The 24,617-nt window shown below is 46.1% G+C and overlaps 1 protein-coding gene across 3 annotated transcripts in view; it reads right to left on the reverse strand.

Moving 5' to 3' along the window:
• The window catches only part of LOC139368862 (zinc finger and BTB domain-containing protein 46-like), a 126,737-nt gene that overhangs the window by 80,533 nt on the left and 21,587 nt on the right, over positions 1 to 24,617 (reverse strand). For 2 of the 3 annotated variants that reach the window (XM_071108298.1, XM_071108300.1), the window contains exons 1-3: positions 17,078 to 17,154; positions 5,589 to 5,812; positions 4,444 to 5,326 (exon numbers count right to left, since the gene is read on the reverse strand). In XM_071108298.1, coding sequence (XP_070964399.1) covers positions 4,444 to 5,326; positions 5,589 to 5,812; positions 17,078 to 17,099 — 1,129 coding nt within the window. In that variant the 5' untranslated portion in view covers positions 17,100 to 17,154. Of the gene's footprint in view, positions 1 to 4,443; positions 5,327 to 5,588; positions 5,813 to 17,077; positions 17,155 to 24,617 lie in introns of those variants that run through there. The other variant, XM_071108299.1, reaches the window with a different exon arrangement.

The following is a 24,617-nucleotide window of genomic DNA, read 5'->3' on the forward strand; positions in this document are numbered from 1 at the left end:
CTCTCTTACAGACCAGGCCTCCAGAACGTTAAGGCAGACGCACTGTCCCGGCTGTATGACAGAGAAGCGGTCCATGGATCCCACTCCCATACTCCCAGCCTCTTGTTTGGTGGCGCTGTTAGTGTGGGAGCTGGACGCGGACATTGAGCAGGCGTTACGTGCAGAGCCCTCTCCCCCTCAGTGTCCAGCTGGGCATCTGTACGTTCCGTCTGCTGTCCACGACAGACTGATCTATTGGGCCCACACGTCACCCTCCTCTTGTCACCCTGTGATAGGTCGGACGGTGTGCTGTCTTGATGCGAGGTACTGGTGGCCCACTTTAGCTAAGGAAGTGAGGATTTATGTTGCCTCTTGCTCAGTGAGCGCCCAGTGCAAGGCTCCTAGACACCTGCCCAGAGGTAAGTTACAACCCTTACCCGTTCCACAACGGCCGTGGTCGCACCTGTCGGTGGATTTGTTAACTGATCTTCCACCTTCACAGGGTAACACCACGATCCTGGTCGTTGTGGATCGTTTCCTGTCGTCTCCTCCCTTTGCCCGGTCTCCCTACGGCCTTACAAATTGCGGAGGCCCTGTTTACACACGTCTTCCGGCACTATGGGATGCCTGAGGATATAGTGTCTGATCGGGGTCCCCAGTTCACGTCAAGGGTCTGGAAGGCGTTCATGGAACGTCTGGGGGTCTCGGTCAGCCTTACCTCAGGTTTTCACCCCGAGAGTCATGGGCAGGTGGAGAGAGTTAACCAGGATGTGGGTAGGTTTCTGCGGTCTTATTGCCAGGACTGGCTGGAGGAGTGGGCGAAGTTCGTGCCCTGGGCAGAGATGGCCCAGAACTCGCTCCGCCACTCCTCCACTAAACTTTCTCCCTTTCAATGTGTATTAGGGCATCAGTCAGACCGAGGCTCCTGCGGTGTACGGAGGAAACCCGGCGCGCGGAGGAAACCTGGGAGGCCACCCACATCCACCTTCAGCGTGCCATACTGCGGCAGAAAGTTGGCGCAGACCGTCACCGCAGTGAGGCCCCGGTGTTCGCACCAGGGGACAGGATCTGGCTCTCGACCCAAAACCTGCCCCTCCGCCTGCCCTGTCGGAAGCTGGGTCCACGGTTTGTGGGGCCGTTTAAAGTCCTGAGGAGAGTAAACGAGGTATGTTATAGGTTACAGCGAACCCACTAATTATCGTATGAACCCCTCGTTCCATGTGTCTCTCCTCAGGCCGGTGTTGGCTGGTCCGCTCCAGGAGGCTGAAGTGCGGGATGTTCCTCCTCCCCCTCTGGACATCGAGGGGGTCCCGGCATACTCCGTTCGATCCATCTTGGATTCGAGACGTCAGACGAGGGGCCTTCAGTACCTCGTGGACTGGGAGGGGTACGGTCCGGAGGAGAGATGCTGGGTTCCGGTGGAGGATGTGTTAGATCTTTCCATGCTGCGAAAATGTCTCCATCCGGATCGCCCTGCGCCTCGCCCTCCGGGTCGTCCCCGAGGCCGGTGTCGACGTGCTGCTGGAGCTGGGGGAGGTTACTGTCACGACTTCTGCCGAAGTCGAAGCCTCTCCTTGTTCGGGCGGTGCTCGGCGGTCGACGTCACCAGTCTTCTAGCCATCATTGATCCATTTTTCATTTTCCATACACCTGTGGTATATTTAACCCTCTGTTTCCCCTCATGTCTTTGTCAGAGATTGTTTTATGTTCAGTATTCGTGTTTTGTATTTGGTGCGCGACGGGTCCTCGAACCCACTTTGTTTCATTGTATTTCATGGTTTTGGAGTTATGTTTTTTAAGTTATTAAACTACTCCATTCCACCAAGTTTTGATTTTCCTGCGCCTGACTTCCCTGCCACCTATACACGCACGCACACACACGCACACATGCGCACGCACACACACACACACACGCTAGCACACACACACACACACACACACATGCGCACGCACACATGCACATGCGCACACGCACACATACACATGTGCACGCACACGCACACACATGCGCAAACGCACACACACACACAAGTCCATTCACTGCTCACTGGACTCAATAATGACATCAAGCTCACAGTAGATGTTTGCAATAGGGGTCCGATACCGATTCCATTTTTTGGTGGAGAAAACCTACCGATACACTGCTTTACAGCAGGGAAATGAAAACGTGTAATTGCCATCCAAAAGAGCAATTGCCTAATAACTACGCTTCAAATGTTGATTTCAAAGTTACTGCATAGCATAGTTACTGCATAGCATAGTTACTGTATAGCATAGTTACTGCATAGCATAGTTACTGCATAGCATAGTTACTGTATAGCATAGTTACTGCATAGCTAAAACATATATATTCCCATGTCAAGGCTGTTACTGTTGATACTGTTTGGAAGCACCAGTAATGTATTGTTGATATAGTCCCAAAATGTTTTGCATGTCACCAATCAAGTTTTCAGGATATGTAACTTTGAAAATACAGATGCGTTTTGTGTAATATGGGACAGGTTTCTGTGTAACTTTCAAAATACAGATGCATTTTGTGTAATATGGGACACATTTCTGTGTAACTTTGAAAATACAGATGCATTTTGCGTAATATGGGACACATTTCTGTGTAACTTTCAAAATACAGATCCGTTTTGTGTAATATGGGACACATTTCTGTGTAACTTTGAAAATACAGATGCGTTTTGTGTAATATGGGACACGTTTCTGTGTAACTTTCAAAATACAGATGCGTTTTGCGTAATATGGGACACGTTTCTGTGTAACTTTCAAAATACAGATGCGTTTTGCGTAATATGGGACACATTTCTGTATTTCGAACAATATACATCTTGAAAACTTGATTGCTGACATGCAAAACATTTCGGGACTGTATCAACAATGGACTAATGAAGCAAATACCAAAATATATTTTTGGGGTGGAGTTTTCCTTTAACTCTATATCTCTGAGGGCATTTCTATTCCACTCAAACATCCACTCAGAGGAGGCATCTTAAAACATCTCAGCCTGGGGAAGAGCTAGTGTCTACGGAGATGCATTATTAAAAAGGAGGAGGGGAAAGAGAGAAAGACAGACACACAGACACACAGACAGAGAGAGTGAGAGAAAGGGAAAGAGAGAGAGAGAGAGAGAGAGAGAGTGTTTAGGCATTATTCCATCAATAAAGAATGAAGCAATTAAGCTAATCTCAGAGTGGAGGTGCCCTTCTCCCTCTTATCCTTACCAGAAGACATCACAGAAACCAACGGGACAGGAGGGTGTCTCCACAAACACACACACACACACACACACACACACACACACACACAAACAAACAACCCCAAACCCCATCCTCAAACACACAATCCTACCAATTATACGCCCACTAAACCCACACTGCAAAAACCCCATGGCCAGACGACACAATACCAATACTGTCAATCCCCTGAAAGACAACACCCCATTACTGCACACAAGACTTCAACTAAACCAGTTCTCTCACAAACCTAAAGAACAGCTCTGCCAGGGGAAACAGCAATTCAGCTACTGACAGCCTGATTTACTGTACTGAAAACCTTTCACAAAATGGGATAGGCAAAATACCACTGATAGTTAAATGCCAGTGTATGGCTGCACTAGTGCCAAACTCTGCCAAAATACATCACCGGCAACAAGAGATTTCCTGTAACCTTTAGTCAAGGCTGAGAGAACGTTTCCTGGGTAATGCAACCCTGTAAACCTACTCTGGTTCGGCCAAAACTGTGTGTCTGTTCGTGTGTCTTGTCCGTTGTGCCTAAGATCATTATGTGTCCCAGACTTCAAGACAATTTAGAGTTAAGTAGGTAAACGAATATTAAGCCTATATGAATCAGCCCTCCCTCCCTCTCCCTCCTTCCTCTCTCCCCCTCTCATCATCCCTCTCCCTCCCCTTCCTTGCGCCCTCTTCAGAGAGGTCCTTCCCTAAACCCCAGAGAGAGGGGGAGGAGTCTAGATGGCGAGGACGCGTGGATAATCCGTGCGCAGACCTGGGTCAATGCAATTATCCTGTTTTCCTTAGCTGCTACCATGCGTGTGCCCATTTCACAGCCAACTCCCTTAATGCACCCAGGATTAGCTTCCCCTCACTTTATAACCACTTAATGATCTACCTATCCACACACGCACGCGCACACACACACACACACACACACACACACACACACACACACACACACACACACACACACACACACACACACACACACACACACACACACACACACACACACACACACACACACACACACACCACACACACAGGGAAGCGGTTTGTTATGTAAGACAATTCAAATGTACTGTCCAAATATGGAAATGTGCTTTTACCTCTCCAAATGATATAAGATAATCATGTTATCAAATATGTGTTAAGTAGATACAACCAAATTATTTCACATTCTGCCCTCCCTTGTCCTGTACCCAGGAACCCAGGGTGTGTCTCCTACCTGGGATGTCCTGTCCATTATAGCTCCAACGAGTCACGCCCATCACGGGGGACAGTGGAGAGCCCGGCCTGCTGTCTCTGTCCAGCTCGGTCTGCTGGGTAATATGTCTGACTGTGTCCTTGTTCTTCCTGTTCTTCCTCCTCCCCGACCCAGAGGGCTGCCATGCCCCGTCACCTCCTCCCCCCAACCCTCCTCCCCCCTGCACCCCCTGTGCCCCTGCACCCACTCTGAGCCTCTCCCGGGGGTGAGAAGTGGAGGAGGGTGAGGCTTGTTCTTCTTTGACAGTGACGGGGCGGTAGTCTTGTGGCCAGGCGTGCTGGGAGTCATGGCCACCGTCTTCCTGGCTCTCATGGCTCTTGGGTGTCTCCTGGTCCTCTTTACCGTACGTACTGCCACTACCCTCATGGCAGCTGGCGATGGCTGAGTCACCAGAAGAGTTGGCCGGACTCGTACGCCTCTCCAGCCATGGCGAGGAGCTTCCTCCTGATATGATGGACGCCAGGGCTTCTGATGCCGCCCCTCCTAACCCTCCTCCTCCTCTTTCTCCCCCTATACCTCCCCCTATACCTCCCCCACCTCCTCCTATACCTCCCCCACATATCCCAGCGGCCGCGACAGCCCCCATCTCGAAGTCGGCCAGTTCGTCGGCCAGCTCGGAGCGGATACTGATGTCCAGCGCGGCCTTGATGAAGCCGTGGCAGGCCTGGACGATGTCGGTCATCTGTAGGTAACTGGCAGCTGACATCACCTCAATGACGTTTTTACTGGTCAGCGCCAGGTGGGCAGAGTACATGAAGTCCAGGATGACTTTGAAGCCTGTCGCTGTGACGATGTCCAGGTGAGTGACGGTTGTTTGGTGATGTGGCTCCGCCCCTTTCTTCACCTGAATGATGAATAATAACGGTATTAATGACTTACTGTATCCTTACTGTACATAGTGTTCTTCACAAACTCCAAAGTGCTTTAAATTGAAAAAGGATAATCCATTTTTCAATCAACTAATCATCAATTAATCCCCTATAGAGCAAGCAAATGGGACAGCAGCACTAAGATGTGATCTGGGATTTAGGCCAACGTCCAGTCCTCCAGCACCAATGTACTTAAACCTCTCCCCAGACCTGTGTTTTCCCCTCCACCACACCCACCTGGCAGTAGAGGGTCTTGAAGTAACGCGAGGAGCCCAGGAGGACGTTCTTGTGGGCCTTGAAGATCTTCCCCTCCACAATGACACAGGCGTCACACAGGATGCCATGCTGCCGCTGCTCGTTGAGCTCACGCAGGAGCTGCCGGTAGTGGGACGAAATCTCCATGTCCTCTTTCCTGTTGCTGTTCATTGGGTTAGCTGACCTGTTAGCCTCTCCTGGACAGTCTGAGGGAGAGAGAGGGAAGGAGGGAGAGAAAGTTTAGTGTTAACGTTTCATTGGGTTAGCTGACTGGGAGGGAGGGAGGGAAGGAGGGAGGTTAGGAGGGAGGTTATGAGAGAGGTTAGAAGGGAGGTTAGGAGGGAGGTTATGAGGTAGATTAGGAGGGAGGTTAGGAGGGAGGTTATGAGGGAGGTTAGGAGGGAGGTTATGAGGGAGAGTAGGAGGGAGGTTATGAGGGAGGTTAGGAGGTAGATTAGGAGGGAGGTTAGGAGGGAGGTTAGGAGGGAGGTTATGAGGTAGATTAGGAGGGAGGTTAGGAGGGAGGTTAGGAGGGAGGTTAGGAGGGAGGTTATGAGGGAGAGTAGGAGGGAGATTATGAGGGAGGTTATGAGGTAGATTAGGAGGGAGGTTAGGAGGGAGGTTAGGAGGGAGATTATGAGGGAGGTTAGGAGGGAGGTTAGGAGGGAGATTAGGAGGGCGGTTATGAGGGAGGTTAGGAGGGAGGTTATGAGGGAGGTTAGGAGGGAGGTTAGGAGGGAGGTTATGAGGGAGGTTAGGAGGGAGGTTATGAGGGAGGTTATGAGGTAGATTAGGAGGGAGGTTATGAGGGAGGTTATGAGGTAGATTAGGAGGGAGGTTATGAGGGAGGTTAGGAGGGAGGTTATGAGGTAGATTAGGAGGGAGGTTATGAGGGAGGTTATGAGGTAGATTAGGAGGTAGATTAGGAGGTAGATTAGGAGGGAGGTTAGGAAGGAGGTTATGAGGTAGATTAGGAGGTAGATTAGGAGGGAGGTTATGAGGGAGAGTAGGAGGGAGGTTAGGAGGGAGGTTAGGAGGGAGGTTATGAGGGAAGTTAGGAGGGAGGTTATGAGGGAAGTTAGGAGGGAGGTTATGAGCAGTCCAAAATCCAGTACAGTTTCCCAGCATGTTACAGTAGCACATTGACCGAGCTTGGAAGTATGAGATGATCAATGCTGACGGCCAATTTATCATTATTACTAATAATCACAAAGCATAATAAATGCCCTGAATTACCTCGAAATGCCCGATTCAAAGCAACACACAAAAAACAACATCAGCTAGTGAAAATAAAGCTCCTAAAACTAGTTCTGTATCTTCCCCTTAAGCAGAGGACCATGATAAATACTGGATATTATAATAATGCTCCTGATGGACAAACAACAACATCAATAGAAAAACAATTTTTAAAAAGACCAGAGGCTGTGTGTGTGTGTGTGTGCGTGTGCGCGTGTGCGCGTGTGTGTGTGTGTGTGTGTGTGTGTGTGTGAGCACGCCAGTCCTGGTTTCTCTAAGGGGTGAACAGGCTAGACTAGCTCCACCATCCATCTTTCCTCCCCATCACCCCAGTAACTGACCAACAGTGATTACACACAACTCTTCAACAAAACGGAAATCTAAGCAGAACTGCTTTACTGTGCATGTGCTGTATATCACTTCATTCAGTTAATGCCCTTTGTTACTAGGAAATACCTCTTTATGGGAAGTCCTTCCTACTAGGGTGGTAATCAAATAGGTAAGGATTAGATGAGAAGTCGATAGAGCCCTCTGTTCCCTTTGACTATTCACAGGTTAAAGACAGACGGAACACACAGAGGAGAGAGAGAAAGGAGGAGGGAGGAAGAGAGAGGAGGAGAGAGAAAGAGGGAGGGAGAGAGAGGAGAGAGGATTGAAGAGAACAAAGGGAGAGGAGTGCATTGCCATGCTGATGCACTTACAGACAGTGCAAACTGGTTAATGAAAAGTAACACGCACACACACACACACACACACACGCGCACCCACACAAACACAAGAGACAAAGGCTCCCCTCAAAACACAAGACAAACATTTTGTTAGGTGGTAAGTTAAGTGTTTTACATTATAGGGAGTATAACCCAATCACACACAACAACATGCTGGAGACTGGGGTGGGGGAGTGTGTGTGTGTGTGTGTGTGTGTGGTGGGGGGGGGGGGGGGGGGGGGGTTACAGAGACAGACATGTTAAATTACGCTTCAAATTGAAAGAAAACAGCTATGTAAACTGCACTCGCAGACACACGTGCCAACACAACACACAGGTCAACACACACACACACACACACACACACACATTAGTGAGAGCATTAGTGTTTGACGCTCTTGCTCTCGTCTTGGTGAGTGCTGAATCGGCGGGACGCGTAGTGTTACCATGCGCAGCACTGATTTGTTTTGGAAACGCCGTGGCTGTCACCACTCATTGGCTGTTAAGGGAGACGACAGCCGTGGTTGGCCGAGGTGACAGCAGCATTTGCTCGGGGCCGGCACACTTCAGGTCATGTTTGAGAAAGCTGTGCTCAACCTGATGGCTTGTAAGATCACATCAATCCTGTGTGTCTTCTATATCCACTCAGACAGGCACACCTCTAGTCGACGTGTGTGTGTGTGTGTGCGTGCGTGCGTGCGTGCGTGTGTGCGTGCGTGCGTGTGTGTGTGTGTATGTGTGTGTGTGTGTGTGTGTGTGTGTGTGTTAGGGGGATGGGGGTTGGGCTGATTGACGGTGACAAGCAATGAAGCGGATTTCTCTCTCTAAACTGTCTAAAACGGTTCTGGATTTCTTCCAACTGACTGTTGCCTCACACACACCTGACTTTTGCCTCACACACACCTGACTTTTGCCTCACACACACCTGACTGTTGCCTCACACACACCTGACTTTTGCCTCACACACACCTGACTTTTGCCTCACACACATACAGTATCTGACTGTTGCCTTGTAAGCAGGATTTTTAGTTTGGTTTGGCTTGTCAAAAAGTCTGTACTTACATTGGCTGAGGAGAGACTTGCTTCAATGTAAAATGACATTGGCTGAGGAGACTTGCTTCAATGTAAAATGACATTGGCTGAGGAGAGACTTGGTTCAATGTAAAATGACATTGGCTGAGGAGAGACTTGGTTCAATGTAAAATGACATTGGCTGAGGAGAGACTTGGTTCAATGTAAAATGACATTGGCTGAGGAGAGACTTGGTTCAATGTAAAATGACATTGGCTGAGGAGAGACTTGCTTCAATGTAAAATGACATTGGCTGAGGAGACTTGCTTCAATGTAAAATGACATTGGCTGAGGAGAGACTTGGTTCAATGTAAAATGACATTGGCTGAGGAGAGACTTGGTTCAATGTAAAATGACATTGGCTGAGGAGAGACTTGGTTTAATGTAAAATGACATTGGCTGAGGAGAGACTTGCTTCAATGTAAAATGACATTGGCTGAGGAGACTTGCTTCAATGTAAAATGACATTGGCTGAGGAGAGACTTGGTTCAATGTAAAATGACATTGGCTGAGGAGACTTGGTTCAATGTAAAATGACATTGGCTGAGGAGAGACTTGGTTCAATGTAAAATGACATTGGCTGAGGAGACTTGGTTCAATGTAAAATGCCATTGTACCCCAGTCTGTCTAAAAGCATGTTTTGATGTAGGCTAGTTTATTCTCCTCTCATTCACTTGTCAAAAATCTATGTGGCGTCTAACCTCCCTTGGGCTGATGGAGGCGTTGAAAGACCTCACCTCTCACCTCCCAACACAAACCCCACAGCTTTTAAGGACACAATTATTCCTGTCATCCTTCCTCCTTTCATCCTCTCCTCCATCTCCTCCTCTCCCCCTTTCACCAAGGCTTTCTAGCATATTATCAAGCTGCATAAAGGAATGGCCAATCTCTGCACTTTGAAAAATCTAGAGAGCAGAGACCTACCGGTACATTTCTACCATTAAGATGATATTCTGACCCTGAATGTGGTCCTTTTCACTCTACTTTAAATGGACATGTGTTTATCCTGTAATACAATATCAACTTATAACACTGAAAAGACCCATGTAACCTGTGTATTATGTGAAATACAGTTCATTCGGTAGGTGTTCAGATCGCTTCCCTTTTTCCACATTTTGTTAAGTTACAGCCTTATTCTAACATGTATTAAATCATTTTTCCCTCATCAATCTACACACAATACCCCATAATGACAAAGCGAAAACAGTTTTTTTGTGTGTGTGTGTGTGTGCAAATAATAAAAAACAAAAAAAATGAAATAACTTATTTACATAAGTATTCAGACCCTTTGCTATGAGACTCAACATTGAGCTCAGGTGCATCCTGTTTTCATTGATCATCCTTGAGATATTTCTACAACTTGAATGGAGTCCACCTGTAGGAAATTCAATTGATTGGACATTATTTGGAAAGGCACACACCTGTCTATATAAGCTCCCACAGTTGATGGTGCATGTCAGAGCAAAAACCAAGCCATTAGGTCGAAGGAATTATCCATAGAGCTCTGAGACAGGATTGTGTTGAGGCACAGATCTGGGAAAGGGTACCAAAACATTTCTGCAGCATTGAAGGTCCCCAAGTACACAGTAGTCACCATCATTCTTAAATGGAATAAATTTGGAACCACCAAGACTCTTCCTAGAGCTGGCCACCCAGCCAAACTGAGCCGTCGGGATGAAGGGCCTTGGTCAGGGAGGTGACCAAGAACCCAATGGTCACTCTGACAGAGCCCCAGGGTTCCTCTGTGGAGATGGAAGAACCTTCTAGAAGGACAACCATCTCTGCAGCCAGCTTGGAGTTTGCCAAAAGTAGTCAGGTTCGATGGAAAGATGAACGGAGCATAGTACAGAGAGATCCTTGATGAAAACCTGCTCTAGAGTGCTGAGGACCTTAGACTCGGGAGAAGGTTAACCTTCCAACAGGACAACACCCTAAGCACACAGCCAAGACAACACAGAAGTGGCTGAAGTCCCTGAATGTCCGTGAGAGGCCCAGCCAGAGCCCGGACTTGAACCCTATCGAACATCTCTGGAGAGACGTGAAAACAGCTGTGCAGTGACGCAGTGACGCTCCCCATCCAACCTGACAGAGCTTGAGAGGATCAGGATCTGCAGAGAAGAATAGGAGAAACTCCCAAAATACAGGTGTGCCAAGCTTACCCAAGAAGACTCGAGGCTGTAATCGCTGCCAAAGGTGGCACCCCCCCCCCCCAGATCTAACTTTGCTGCCAGCTACTTTATTAAAGAAAAGTGTACTTACAGAGACTGTGATATGTGGTTGACCCACCTAGATATCATAAGATGAATGCACTAACTGTAAGTCACTCTGGATAAGAGCGTCTGCTAAATGACTTAAATGTCAAATGTAGTTAAATAAAGATAAAGTCCATGGACTTCCTAATGATGGTACACACAGTTTTCATCATGTTTAGAAAGTAGACAAACATTTTGTTGGGGTTTAGATTATAGGGAGTATAACCCAATCACACACAACAACATGCTGGAGACGGGTGGGGGAGTGTGTGGGTATGGGGGGGGGGTTACAGAGACATGTTAAATTACGCTTCAAATTGAAAGAAAACAACGTGTGGCTGGAGGATAAAACAACATCATGCCGAGAGAGATGTAGGGAGATCGAGATAGAGATAGAGGGAACACTAATGAGATTTAGCGCTTCAGTAGACCTAGAAAACAGAGAAAGACCAAGAGAGAATTTGGCAGAGAGAGAGAGACGGTACATTGAATGAACTACAGGATAAAATACAAACACTTCAACACAAAAAGGCCTGTGGTGTTGATGGTATCCTAAATGAAATTATGAAATATACACACCACAATTTCCAATTGGCTATACTTAAACTCTTTAACATCATCCTTAGCTCTGGCATTTTCCCCAATATTTGGAACCACGGACTGATCACACCAATCCAAATGTCAAATTGGCTGTTTAACCAATTACATCACAACAGACCACATATTTACCCTGCACACCCTAATTGACAAACAAACCAGCCAAAACAAAGGCAAAGTCTTCTCATGCTTGAGGGTCTGCTATACAAATTTATGGAAAGCGGTGTTGGGGGAAAAACAAACGACATTATGAAATCCATGTACAGAAACAACAAGTGTGCAGTTAGTGCTTAGTCCCCTTAGTTAGTGCTCAGCATCTGACCGTAAGGCGCTACAGAGGGTAGTGCGTACGGCCCAGTACATCACTGGGGCCAAGCTTCCTGTCATCCAGGACCTCTATACCAGGCGGTTTCAGAGGAAGGCCCAAAACATTGTCAAAGACTCCAGTCACCCAAGTCATAGACTGTTCTCTCTGCTACCACACGGCAAGGCTCCTTAACAGCTTCTACCCCCAAGCCATAAGACTGCTGAACAATTAATAAAATGTCCACCCGGACAATTTACATTGACCCCCCCATTTGTTTTAACACTGCTGTTACTCGCTGATTATTGACACGGTACCGGTACCCCCCTGTATATAGCCTCATTATTGTTATTTTATTGTGTTACTTTTTATAATTTTTTTACTTACATTTATTTGGGAAATATTTTCTTAACTCTTTCTTGAATTGCATTGTTGGTTATAAGCTTGTAAGTAAGCATTTCACGGTAAGGTCTACAGTTTGATTTGATTTGAAATTGGAAAAAAAAAAAAAATCATTTCATAGGGATGTGGGGTGAGACAAAGTCGCAGCTTGAGCCCCGCCCTCTACAACATATATATATCAACGAATTGGCGAGAGCACAAGAACAGTCTGCAGCACCTGAACTCACCCTACTAGAATCTGAAGTCAAATGTCTACTGTTTGCTGATGATCTGGTGCTTCTGTCACCAACCAAGGAGGGCCTACAGCAGCACCTAGATCTTCTGTACAGATTCTGTCAGACCTGGGCCCTGACAGTAAATCTCAGTAAGACCACAATAATGGTGTTCCAAGAAAGGTCCAGTCGCCAGGACCACAAATACAAATTCCCTCTAGACACCGTTAACCCTAGAGGACACAAAAAAACTGTACATACCTCGGCCTAAACATCAGTGCCACAGGTAACTTCCACAAAGCTGTGAACGATCTGTGAGACCAGGTAAGAAGGGCCTTCTACGCCATCAAAAGGAACATCACATTTGACATAAAAATACTTCAGTCAGTTCTAGAACCCATTGCCCTTTATGGTTGTGAGGTCTGGGCTCAGCTCAAGAACCAAGAATTCACTAAATGGGACAAACATCAAATTGAGACTCTGTATGCAGAATTCTGCAAAACTGTCCTATGTGTACAAGGTAAAACACCAAATAATGCACGCAGAACAGAATTAGCCCTATACCTTCTAATTATCCAAATCTGAAAAGAGACATTCAGCTCTACAACCACCTAAAAGGAAGTGAGTCCCAAACTATCCATAACAAAGCCATCACCTACAGAGAGATTAACCTGGAGAAGAGTCCAAGCAAGCTGGTCCTAAGCGAACGCAATTAGACCCAACCAAATCATGAGAAAACAAAAAGATAATTACTTGACACATTGGAAAGAATTAACAAAAAAACAGAGCAAACTAGAATGCTATTTGGCCCTAAACAGAGAGTACACAGTGACAGAATACCTGACCACTGTGACTAACCCAAATTTAAGGAAAGCTTTGACGATGTACATATTCAGTGAGAAATGCCTTGCTATTAAGAAAGGCCACCTGGCTCTCAAGAGAAGACAGGCTATGTGCACACTGCCCACAAAATGAGGTGGAAACTGAGCTGCACTTCCTAACCTCCTGCCAAATGTATGACCATATTAGAGACACATATTTCCCTCAGATTACACAGATCCACAAAGAATTCTTAAACAAATCCAATATTGATAAACTCCCATATCTACTGGGTGAAATACCACAGTGTACCATCACAGCAGCAAGATGTGTGACCTGTTGCCACAAGAAAAGGGCAACCAGTGAAGAACAAACAACATTGTAAATACAATCCATATTTATGTTTATTTATTTTCCTTTTTGTACTTTAACTATTTGCTCATCATTACAACACTGTATATAGACATAATGTGGCATTTGACATGTCTCTATTCCTTTGGAACATTCATGAGTGTAATGTTTACTGTTTAATTGTTCATTTCACTTTTGTTTATTATCTATTTCACTTGCTTGACAATGAAAACATATGTTTCCCATGGCAATAAATCCATTGGAAGTGAATTGAGAGAGAGAGAGAAAGAGAGGGGGAGAGGAGAGAAGGAGCAAGAGGGAGTGGAAAGATTACTTTAATGGAGTGAGCTGTCTTTCGACCTCTGAACTCTGTAGATTATTTGCCTAATTGGCTGCTTTTAAGTAGTGGTATCATTAGGAGAATATTGAGAATAGTACAGTCCATTGCAAAGGACTACTGCTGCTAAAAACAATCATCCAACCAAGGGGAATGAGCAAGAGAGAAAGGTATTCAGCCTCTCTTGGAATACACCAATAATGAATTGGATGTATGTGCTGTGAAAGTTGGGTAGGAAAGTTCTGTTTTGTTTTATATAGCATTACAGCCTTAATCAGGGTGCAATACACTTCAGTTGACAGAGTCCTTGACTTCTCCTGAGAATTCAACAGAGCTGAACCAGGTTGTCTTAGAGAACTAAAGAAAATGTTTCTCAATCAATCTGAAATTACCCAAGATGAATCGCATTAAAAATAAACTGCTTTAAGTAGAGAGAGAGAGGGGGAGGGGGAGAGTGAGAGAAGCAGAGAGACAGAGAGGGGGAGCGAGAGAGAGTGGGAGAGAAAGAGGGAGAGAGATAGCGAGAGAGAGGGAGAGAGACAGAGAGAGAGAAAGAGGGAGGGAGAGAAATAAAGAGAGACAGAGAGAGAGAGAGAGAGAAAGAAAGAAAGAACAGGATCAATGAAAAATAATAGAACTGACCCACTGGGCACACACTGGTTGAATACACATTGTTTCCACACCATTTCAATGAAATTATGTTGAACCAACGTGGGATAGACGTTGAATTGACGTCTGTGCTCAGTGGGGATGAATATCGCTAACTAACACACTTCATTCATACAGCTCCAGCAAAACAAAACAAACGAGTGTGACTCATTTAAAATAGTGATAGACAGGCAAGGCCGCAGAACCTGGCATTCTTCAACACTAAAGCGCCTGACTGCTTTCTTTCACAGGGACATCGAATAGCAAACTAAAGTGAACTACTTTCTTTTCTTCAGAGAAAAAAGAGAGAAAAAAGAGAGAAATGTTCAGGAGACAGACTAATGGGTTTTGTGTGTGTGGTTGTGTATGTGTGACGGGGGTCTTTTAATCATTTTGTGTCCCCTACACCATGTAGTGACAGTGTGTGTGTTTTTGTGTGTGTGTAAAAGAGAGGGAGAGAAAGAGAGCGTTAAACACAGAGAGAGGAGAGAGACACAAAGCACTCAGGGGCTCTCAGTAAAGCATACCAGTAGAACTTTAAGTCTCTGTCACCCTTACAGAGCACAAATCACACATTACAGCTTCCCTGCTCACACACACAGCACACAGACACACACCCACACAAACTCCCAATCACAACACACACATACATTACTGTACACACATCCCAACTACCCTGATCCAGACACAACCCAGGTACTTTAGGTCTAAACTTGACAACTAAGGAGAAGAGACAGAGAGACGGGTGATGGAGAGAGGGAATGGGGCTCCTTCTCTTTTTTGCTGTTGTTGTCGCTCTAAGCAAGGACAACATCTTGACCTGAGAGGAAGTAGATATGAGGGGAGAGGAAAGGCAGAGAGGTGGAGAGAAAAAAAGAGGGCGAGAGAGAGAGGGAAGAGTTAGAGATAGAGACAGCGAGAGACGTAGAGAAAGAGAAATGAAGAGACATGAAGGGACAGAGCGAGAAAGAGGTAGAAAGAGAGAGAGGGAGAAAGAGGGAGACAGAGAGAGGTAGAAAGAGAGAGAGGGAGAAAGAGGGAGACAGAGAGAGGTAGAAAGAGAGAGAGGGAGAAAGATGGAGACAGAGGGAGAGGGAGAAAGAGGGAGACAGAGAGAGGTAGAAAGAGAGAGGGAGACAGAGAGAGGTAGAAAGAGAGAGAGGGAGTCAGAAAGAGGTAGAAAGAGAGAGAGGGAGAAAGAGGGAGACAGAGAGAGGTAGAAAGAGAGAGAGGGAGTCAAAGAGGTAGAAAGAGAGAGAGGGAGTCAAAGAGGTAGAAAGAGAGAGAGGGAGTCAGAGGTAGAAAGAGAGAGAGGGAGTCAGAAAGAGGTAGCAAGAGAGAGAGGGAGTCAAAGGTAGAAAGAGGGAAGGGAAAAAGAGAAAAAGGAACACAGAGAGGTAGAAAGAGAAAGAGGAACACAGAGAGAGGTAGAAAGAGAAAGAGGAACACAGAGAGAGGTAGAAAGAGAGAGAGGGAGTCAGAGGTAGAAAGAGGGAAAGGGAAATAGAGAGAGAGGAACACAGAGAGAGAGGTAGAAAGAGAAAGAGGAACACAGAGAGAGAGGTAGAAAGAGAGAGAGGTTGTCAAAGAGGTAGAAAGAGATGAGGGAGACAGAACGAGGGACACAGAGAGAGAGGTAGAAAGAGAAAGAGGAACACAGAGAGAGGTAGAAAGAGAGAGAGGGAGTCAAAGGTAGAAAGAAGGAAGGGAAAAAGAGAAAAAGGAACACAGAGAGGTAGAAAGAGAAAGAGGAACACAGAGAGAGGTAGAAAGAGAAAGAGGAACACAGAGAGAGGTAGAAAGAGAGAGAGGGAGTCAAAGGTAGAAAGAGGGAAAGGGAAATAGAGAGAGAGGAACACAGAGAGAGAGGTAGAAAGAGAAAGAGGAACACAGAGAGAGAGGTAGAAAGAGAGAGAGGTTGTCAAAGAGGTAGAAAGAGATGAGGGAGACAGAACGAGGGACACAGAGAGAGAGGTAGAAAGAGAGAGAAAAAGAGAGCGAGGGAGGGAAACAGAGAGCCTCTAAGACGTGCCTCTGTCAGTTTGACTCAGAGGCAGACAATATTTTTTAAACAGCTTTCCTTCCAGTCAACTGGGCATCAACTGACCATTATCCTGGGGTTAATCCTCAATCCTACAGAAAGGCCATTATCCTTGAGTTAATCCCCAATCCTACAGAGCTGCTCTGGCTCCGCGATGGGGTGGCAGCCCGTCAACTAAACAGGCACAGGCTAAAATAATGCACACACCCACACACAGTAGAAACATACACACATGCACACACACGGGAAGCGAGGCAGAGAAGGTTTGGCGACAGAAACAACAAAAGAAAACCATAATCAATGAATAGATGCAGTGTTATCTCTTGTGTTGTGTATCAGGACTGTCTGTCAGGCACCTTGTACATGGCTGTATGGACTCACTCCCACTCTATGTCTGTCCCTTTGTCTGTCTGTCTGTCTGTCTGTCTGTCTGTCTGTCTGTCTGTCTGTCCCTGTCCCCTGTACCAGTTCCCTGTCCCTGTCCCCGTCCTTACCTCTTACTCCATCCCCGTCCATATGTTTGATCCAAAGTTCTGGCTCTGGTCCTGGTAGCCCAGGACCAGAGAGGACAGTCTTACCATGGAGTGACGAAAGTGGACAAAAGCGGATCCAGCAGGCTTATCCAAGGCATCTTAAAGTCTCCTCTCCACCTCTCCTCCAATCCCTCTCCATCTCTCTTCTAAAGCCCGGGCCACTCCCCAACTCCAAGGTGAAAGTGTTCACCACTTGGATCAGCTGGGATAAGCCGAAGGAGAGGGAAGAAAGGTGTGAGGAGGATAGGTGAAGATGTGTGTGTTTGTGTAGAGGCGCCCATGTGTGTCTGTGTGTTTGTGCGTGTCCGTGTGCGTTTGTCTGTGCAAGAGTGTGCATGTATGACATACATCATATGTACCTGTACCTGTATGTGTAGTTGTTGAGATATATAGCCATGGTGGTCCTGTATGTGTAGTTGTTGAGATATAGAGCCATGGTGGTACTGTATGTGTAGTTGTTGAGGTATAGAGCCATGGTGGTACTGTATGTGTAGTTGTTGAGATATAGAGCCATGGTGGTACTGTATGTGTAGTTGTTGAGATATAGAACCATGGTGGTACTGTATGTGTCGTTGTTGAGGTATAGAGCCATGGTGGTACTGTATGTGTAGTTGTTGAGGTATAGAGCCATGGTGGTTCTGTATGTGTAGTTGTTGAGGTATAGAGCCATGATGGTACTGTATGTGTAGTTTTTGAGGTATAGAGCCATGATGGTACTGTATGTGTAGTTGTTGAGGTATAGAGCCATGGTGGTACTGTATGTGTAGTTGTTGAGATATAGCGCCATGGTGGTACTGTATGTGTAGTTGTTGAGGTAGAGAGCCATGGTGGTACTGTATGTGTAGTTGTTGAGGTATAGAGCCATGGTGGTACTGTATGTGTAGTTGTTGAGATATAGCGCCATGGTGGTACTGTATGTGTAGTTGTTGAGGTATAGAGCCATGGTGGTACTGTATGTGTAGTTGTTGAGATATAGCGCCATGGTGGTACTGTATGTGTAGTTGTTGAGGTATAGAGCCATGGTGGTACTGTATGTGTAGTTGTTGAGATATAGCGCCATGGTGGTACTGTATGTGTAGTTGTTGAGGTATAGAGCCATGGTGGTACTGTATGTGTAGTTGTTGAGGTATAGAGCCATGGTGGTACTGTATGTGTAGTTGTTGAGGTATAGAGCCATGGTGGTACTGTATGTGTAGTTGTTGAGGTATAGAGACATGGTGGTACTGTATGTGTAGTTGTTGAGGTATAGAGCCATGGTGGTACTGTATGTGTAGTTGTTGAGGTATAGATCCATGGTGGTACTGTATGTGTAGTTGTTGAGATATAGCGCCATGGTGGTACTGTATGTGTAGTTGTTGATGTATAGAGCCATGGTGGTACTGTATGGGGGTTAACCGGGGTTAACACTCCTACTCTTATGATAAGTGACATGGGATCTTTAGTGACTCCAGAGAGTCATTGAGAGCTTGATGATTAGTTGACAAGTTGAATCAGGTGTTCTTGCCCGGAGATACTGGAGGACTGGATTTGGGAAACACTGCTGTAGAGAACATAGTGTGTACTGCATGTGAAGATTGTATCACAAGGCGACGGATGTGTGCCAGGTAGAGCTTACCTCACCTCAACTACTTACCTTGCCCAGTACCCTGTCTGCACCCTGAACACCACAGGGATATCATTATAGCTTGTCCAAATACTCAGTGTGACAGCTAGCCAAAATACCCAGGGTGAACTCACTTTGGTAGTAGCTAAGCTCTATGATCTGACCAGAGACATGCTCAGGGGCAGACGTTGGCTCAGGGCGCTACAGTGCCATCTTTGTTTCATTAACAGCGTCCGTACGTTGTTAGCTAAAGGCTAAGTTAGCTTAGTCATAGCTGATGGATAAAACTACTGTATGTTTACATACATAATGAATAATGTACCAATACAGACTCAGCTTCTGTCTTACCAATGTCCAGGGGACAAAACCTCTTTCAAAACCTTATTTTGTCTGTCAGAGTTCACCAAGGCTGAAACTGCTATGCTGTTAATACTACATATATATCTGTACTGGAATATGAATTTGCGTTTGCAAGAAAGGAATTTCACTGTACTTGTGCATGTGACATTGAAACTTGAAACCTGTGAATGAAATATTCCCTCCTGTTAATGACTGCATGGTTTGTTTGATCACAGTGTGTGACTCTCTGGCATATATCATGGTTCCTCCTGGATATCTCTATGAATCTAACCCCCTATAAATTCTCTGTGGGGGTGGCAGTTAGCCTAGCGGTTAAAAGCGTTGGGCCAGTAACCAAAGGACGCTGGTTCGAATCCCCAAACTGACTAGGTGAAAAATCTGTTGATGTGCCATTGAGCAATGCACTTAACCCTAACTGCCCTTGTTACTTTGGATAAGAAAGTCTGATAAATGACGTAAATGTCAAATTTGTGTCAGTGCCCTTTATTCAATAAGGGTCTCTCTCCCTTCCTCTCTTTCTCTCATCCCTCTCTCATTCTCCCGCTCTCTGCAGTGTTTCTGGTCTATTTAGTCTCTCCCAGGCCCCTCAGCCAGGCTTGGTTCCCCTGGTATCTCCCTCACCGACGACCCGGGGCTTAGCCTAAATTCTCAGACTATTAAAAGCTGTGAAATGCAAATAATGAAACATCTCATTACCTCTGTCGGAGAATCAGATGGAGGAATGAGGTGAGGGAGAGGAGGGAGGGGAAGGAGAATGGATCAAGGGATGGAGGGAGTGAGTGAGGTTTATGAACAGGGAAGGAGGGATGGACAGAGGAAGGCAAAGAGGCAGGCAGGGGAGTGAAGGGTGAGGAGGTGAGGGTCAGGGAATAGATAACTAAACAGAGAGTCTATTGTTTGAGAAGAGTTGGCGTTAGGTAGAATAAAGCCTGGATTGGTCGCTTGAACAAACAGGGCATCTGAGGAGCTCGGTGTGATGACTTGTCACTCAGACGTCAAAAGATTTGTCTCAGGAATAACCTCATCAATTCTATGTGGGTTTAGAGTGCTATGGTTACGTACAAATTGACTCAAAAGTATATGATCGACTCTGCAGTTGTGGCATATTAACCTGCATTTCAGTACAGCTGAATAAGATACCAAATGTACATATAAAAGACCCACTTTCTAGAAATACAAAAAATACCAAATATATGTATATGCAGTTCTTAAAACTTCTTCAGGATTGGTGGGTCCCCTGCTGGATGGTTGAGCTAATGTAGGCTAATGAGATTAGCATGAGGTTGTAAGTAACAAGAACATTTCCAGGACATAGATATATCTGATATTGGCAGAAAGCTTACATTCTTGTTCATCTAACTGCACTGTCAAATTTACAGTAGCTATTACTGTGAAAGAATATCATGCTATTGTTTGAGGAGAGTGCACAGTTATGAACATGAAAAGTTATTAATAAACAAATTAGGCACATTTGGGCAGTCTTGATACAAATTTTGAATAGAAATGCAATGGTTCATTGGATCAGACTAAAACTTTGCACATACACTGCTGCTATCTAGTGGCCAATATCTCAATTATCTAGATTGCACCTGGGATGGAATAATACATTATGGCCTTTCTATTGCGTTTCAAAGATGATGGTACTCCATTTTTTTTATTTTATGTTTTTAATATTTGTATTATCTTTTACCAGATCTAATGTGTTATATTCTCCTACATTCCTTTCACATTTCCACAAACTTCAAAGTGTTTTCTTTCAAATGGTACCAAGAAAATGCATATCCTTGCTTCAGGGCCTGAGCTACAGGCGGTTAGATTTGGGTATGTCATGTTAGGTGAAAATTGAAAAAAAGGGGCCGATCCTTAAAATCTCCCATTTCAAATCCTGTCTGAACCTGATTCTCCTTGGGATTTCTGGTTAAAAAAAAATAAGTGTCTGGCCAACTGTAAGGAACTGAAATCCACCACATACAGCATTTATTTCACTGGTTCCACACTATGGGGACCCATTGGCTGACAGGAAATGAGGCAACGGGTCTTGGTTTAAACCATGAAGGAAACTCCCGTCCCTCCCTGTTCTCGTCACAATATCTAGTCATCCTCCTTCTCCATCTTTCCCTCCTACGTCTCCTCCTCTACCTCTCCTTCCCCTTTCCTAATCATCCTCCTGTGTTTCTCAGAACAGAGAAGAGCCAGTCACAGTTTGAACAGCATCAAATGGCACAGTCGTGATACTGATGACTACCTGGGGACTAAGGAACGACCACCACTAAAATGTAATACCTTCCTTGAGCTCTCGCCTTGTGTGTTTTCGTGTGTGTGTGTGTCCGTATCTCCGATATGTGTCTGTGATAGAGATTTAACACCTTCCTGTAACTCTCACCGTGAGAGGTGTCACAACAAAACAGCTAACTGTTCAACACACGATGGTACGAGACGCTAAATGGCAGTACAGTAAACCACCGTACAGTACACCACTGTACACTACGCCACGGTACACTACACCACCGTAACCTACACCACAGTACACTACACTACAGCATCGTACAGTACACAACCGTAACCTACACCACCGTAACCTACACCACCATACAGTACACCACACTACAGCACCATACAGTACACCACACTACAGCACCATACAGTACACCACCGTACACCACACTATACCACCGTACAGTACACCACTGTACACTACACCACCGTAACCTACACCACAGTACACTACACTACACCACCGTAACCTACACCACCGTAACCTACACCACCATACAGTACACCACACTACAGCACCATACAGTACACCACCGTTCAGTACACCACAGTACACTACACCACCGTACACTACACAACTGTACAGTACACCACCGTACACAGATCAGAGTCAGCCCATTCCCTAGCTGTGAAAACAAGCAGCACCATAAAGTGCAGTGGCATTACAACAGGAATGAATATGCCAGTGCATATTAATCAACAAATACATCTTATCATAGGAGTAATAGACCCACAACAGTTAAAGCTGTGTGTAGAGAACGATGTCCAGTCCTGCTTTTATCAGCTAACAAATATAGCTCAAGTCTAGTATTTTATTTCAGTCACTGATCTGGTTAAAGTTGTACATTATTTGACTTCCTCTTGCCTAGATTACTGAACTCTTTGTATACATACTGTGTCTCAGTCAGAACTCCCTCCATCGTCTACTGTTGGTTAAAAATGCTGCAGCTCGGCTTTTAATTAACAGGCACCAATAAATGTAAATAAATAATAAACTATACAAACATAGTTATTATTCAAGTAAAGACGACTGCCTTCTTATTGGCTCTTAACCAACCAAGCTATTTTGATAGTTTTTTCGCATTGTTGGTAATTTGTTGTGTACATAATGTTGCTGCTACCATCTCTTATGACCGTAAAGATCTTCTGGACATCAGAACTGGGATTACTCACCTCAAATTGGACGAGGAGTTCTTCTTCAATGAGTCGGACGCGAGGGATATACTACGGACACTCCCGACCAGGCCCAGATCCTCAATGAGTCGGATGGGAGGGATATACTACGGACACTCCCGACCAGGCCCCGATCCTCAATGAGTCGGATGGGAGGGATATACTACGGACACTCCCGACCAGGCCCCGATCCTCAATGAGTCGGATGGGAGGGATATACTACGGACACTCCCGACCAGGCCCCGATCCTCAATGAGTCGGACGCGAGGGATATACTACGGACACTCCCGACCAGGCCCAGATCCTCAATGAGTCGGATGGGAGGGATATACTACGGACACTCCCGACCAGGCCCAGATCCTCAATGAGTTGGATGGGAGGGATATACTACGGACACTCCCGACCAGGCCCCGATCCTCAATGAGTCGGATTGGAGGGATATACTTCGGACACTCCCGACCAGGCCCCGATCCTCAATGAGTCGGATGGGAGGGATATACTACGGACACTCCCGACCAGGCCCAGATCCTCAATGAGTCGGATGGGAGGGATATACTACGGACACTCCCGACCAGGCCCAGATCCTCAATGAGTCGGATGGGAGGGATATACTACGGACACCCGACCAGGCCCAGATCCTCAATGAGTCGGATGGGAGGGATATACTACGGACACTCCCGACCAGGCCCCGATCCTCAATGAGTCGGATGGGAGGGATATACTACGGACACTCCCGACCAGGCCCAGATCCTCAATGAGTCGGATGGGAGGGATATACTACGGACACTCCCGACCAGGCCCAGATCCTCAATGAGTCGGATGGGAGGGATATACTACGGACACCCGACCAGGCCCAGATCCTCAATGAGTCGGATGGGAGGGATATACTACGGACACTCCCGACCAGGCCCCGATCCTCAATGAGTCGGATGGGAGGGATATACTACGGACACTCCCGACCAGGCCCCGATCCTCAATGAGTCGGATGGGAGGGATATACTACGGACACTCCCGACCAGGCCCCGATCCTCAATGAGTCGGACGCGAGGGATATACTACGGACACTCCCGACCAGGCCCAGATGCCCGTGATTCGCTGGAAAAGGAAACGTAGGTTTCGCGGAAAGAGATCAGGATGCCTTGTAAGGATCAGGCGACGAGTGGCTAATCTGCCCGTGCCTTCCGTTCCGCTAGCTGACGTTCAGTCACTGGAAAATAAATGGGACAAACTGAAAGCCTATATCCTACCAACAGGACATTAAAAACTGTATTATCTTATGTTTTCACCAAGTCGTGGCTAAATTACGACATTAAGAACACACAGCTGGTGGGGTATACACTCTATCGCGCAGGACAGAACAGCAGCCTCTGGTAAGACACGTGGCTGGGGCCTATGCATATTTGTAAATGGCTGGTGCACGACATCTAAGAAAGTCTCATGATAAGCTGTTGAACACACTACCTACCTAGAGAGTTTTCATCTGAATTTCTCGTAGCTGTCTACATACCACCACAGACTGATGCTGGCACTAAAACCGCACTCAATGAGCTGTATACCGCCATAAGCAAACAGGAAAACGCTCATCCAGAGGTGACGCTCCTAGTGGCCGGGGACTTCTATGCAGGGAAACTTAAATCAGTTTGTGTGTGGGAGGTTGGTTGGCGTGACTGTCGCTCGGTCCCACAGCAAACAGAGGCATCTTTTTCAAATCCACACTAGGCTGGGGCTTACAATAAGCTCACGCAACGAGAGGGAGGGAAAATCTATGACTATATGTGAACTCACGAGTTCAACAGACACACCCTCCTTCCCCCTCCGCAAATACGAATACTGACTATCCTCCCACCCTGCCCTCCCAACTAATCCAATTTACAAACACGCGCACACACACACACACACACACACACACACACACACACACACACAAGCAAAAAAAAGCATATTTTTACTGCACAGACAAACGTACAAAGAAAAGCTTACTTATAACGAACCTTATATAAAACAACAACTTGATACAAAACTTCACAAATGGCCAAAAATAACAGCAGATGACTGTTGTCTATTTCAGATAAATGAGGATAGTGGATCATT

Source organism: Oncorhynchus clarkii, chromosome 16 (genome assembly GCF_045791955.1).
Source record: "Oncorhynchus clarkii lewisi isolate Uvic-CL-2024 chromosome 16, UVic_Ocla_1.0, whole genome shotgun sequence".
In the NCBI taxonomy this organism is placed as follows: Eukaryota; Metazoa; Chordata; class Actinopteri; order Salmoniformes; family Salmonidae; genus Oncorhynchus; species Oncorhynchus clarkii.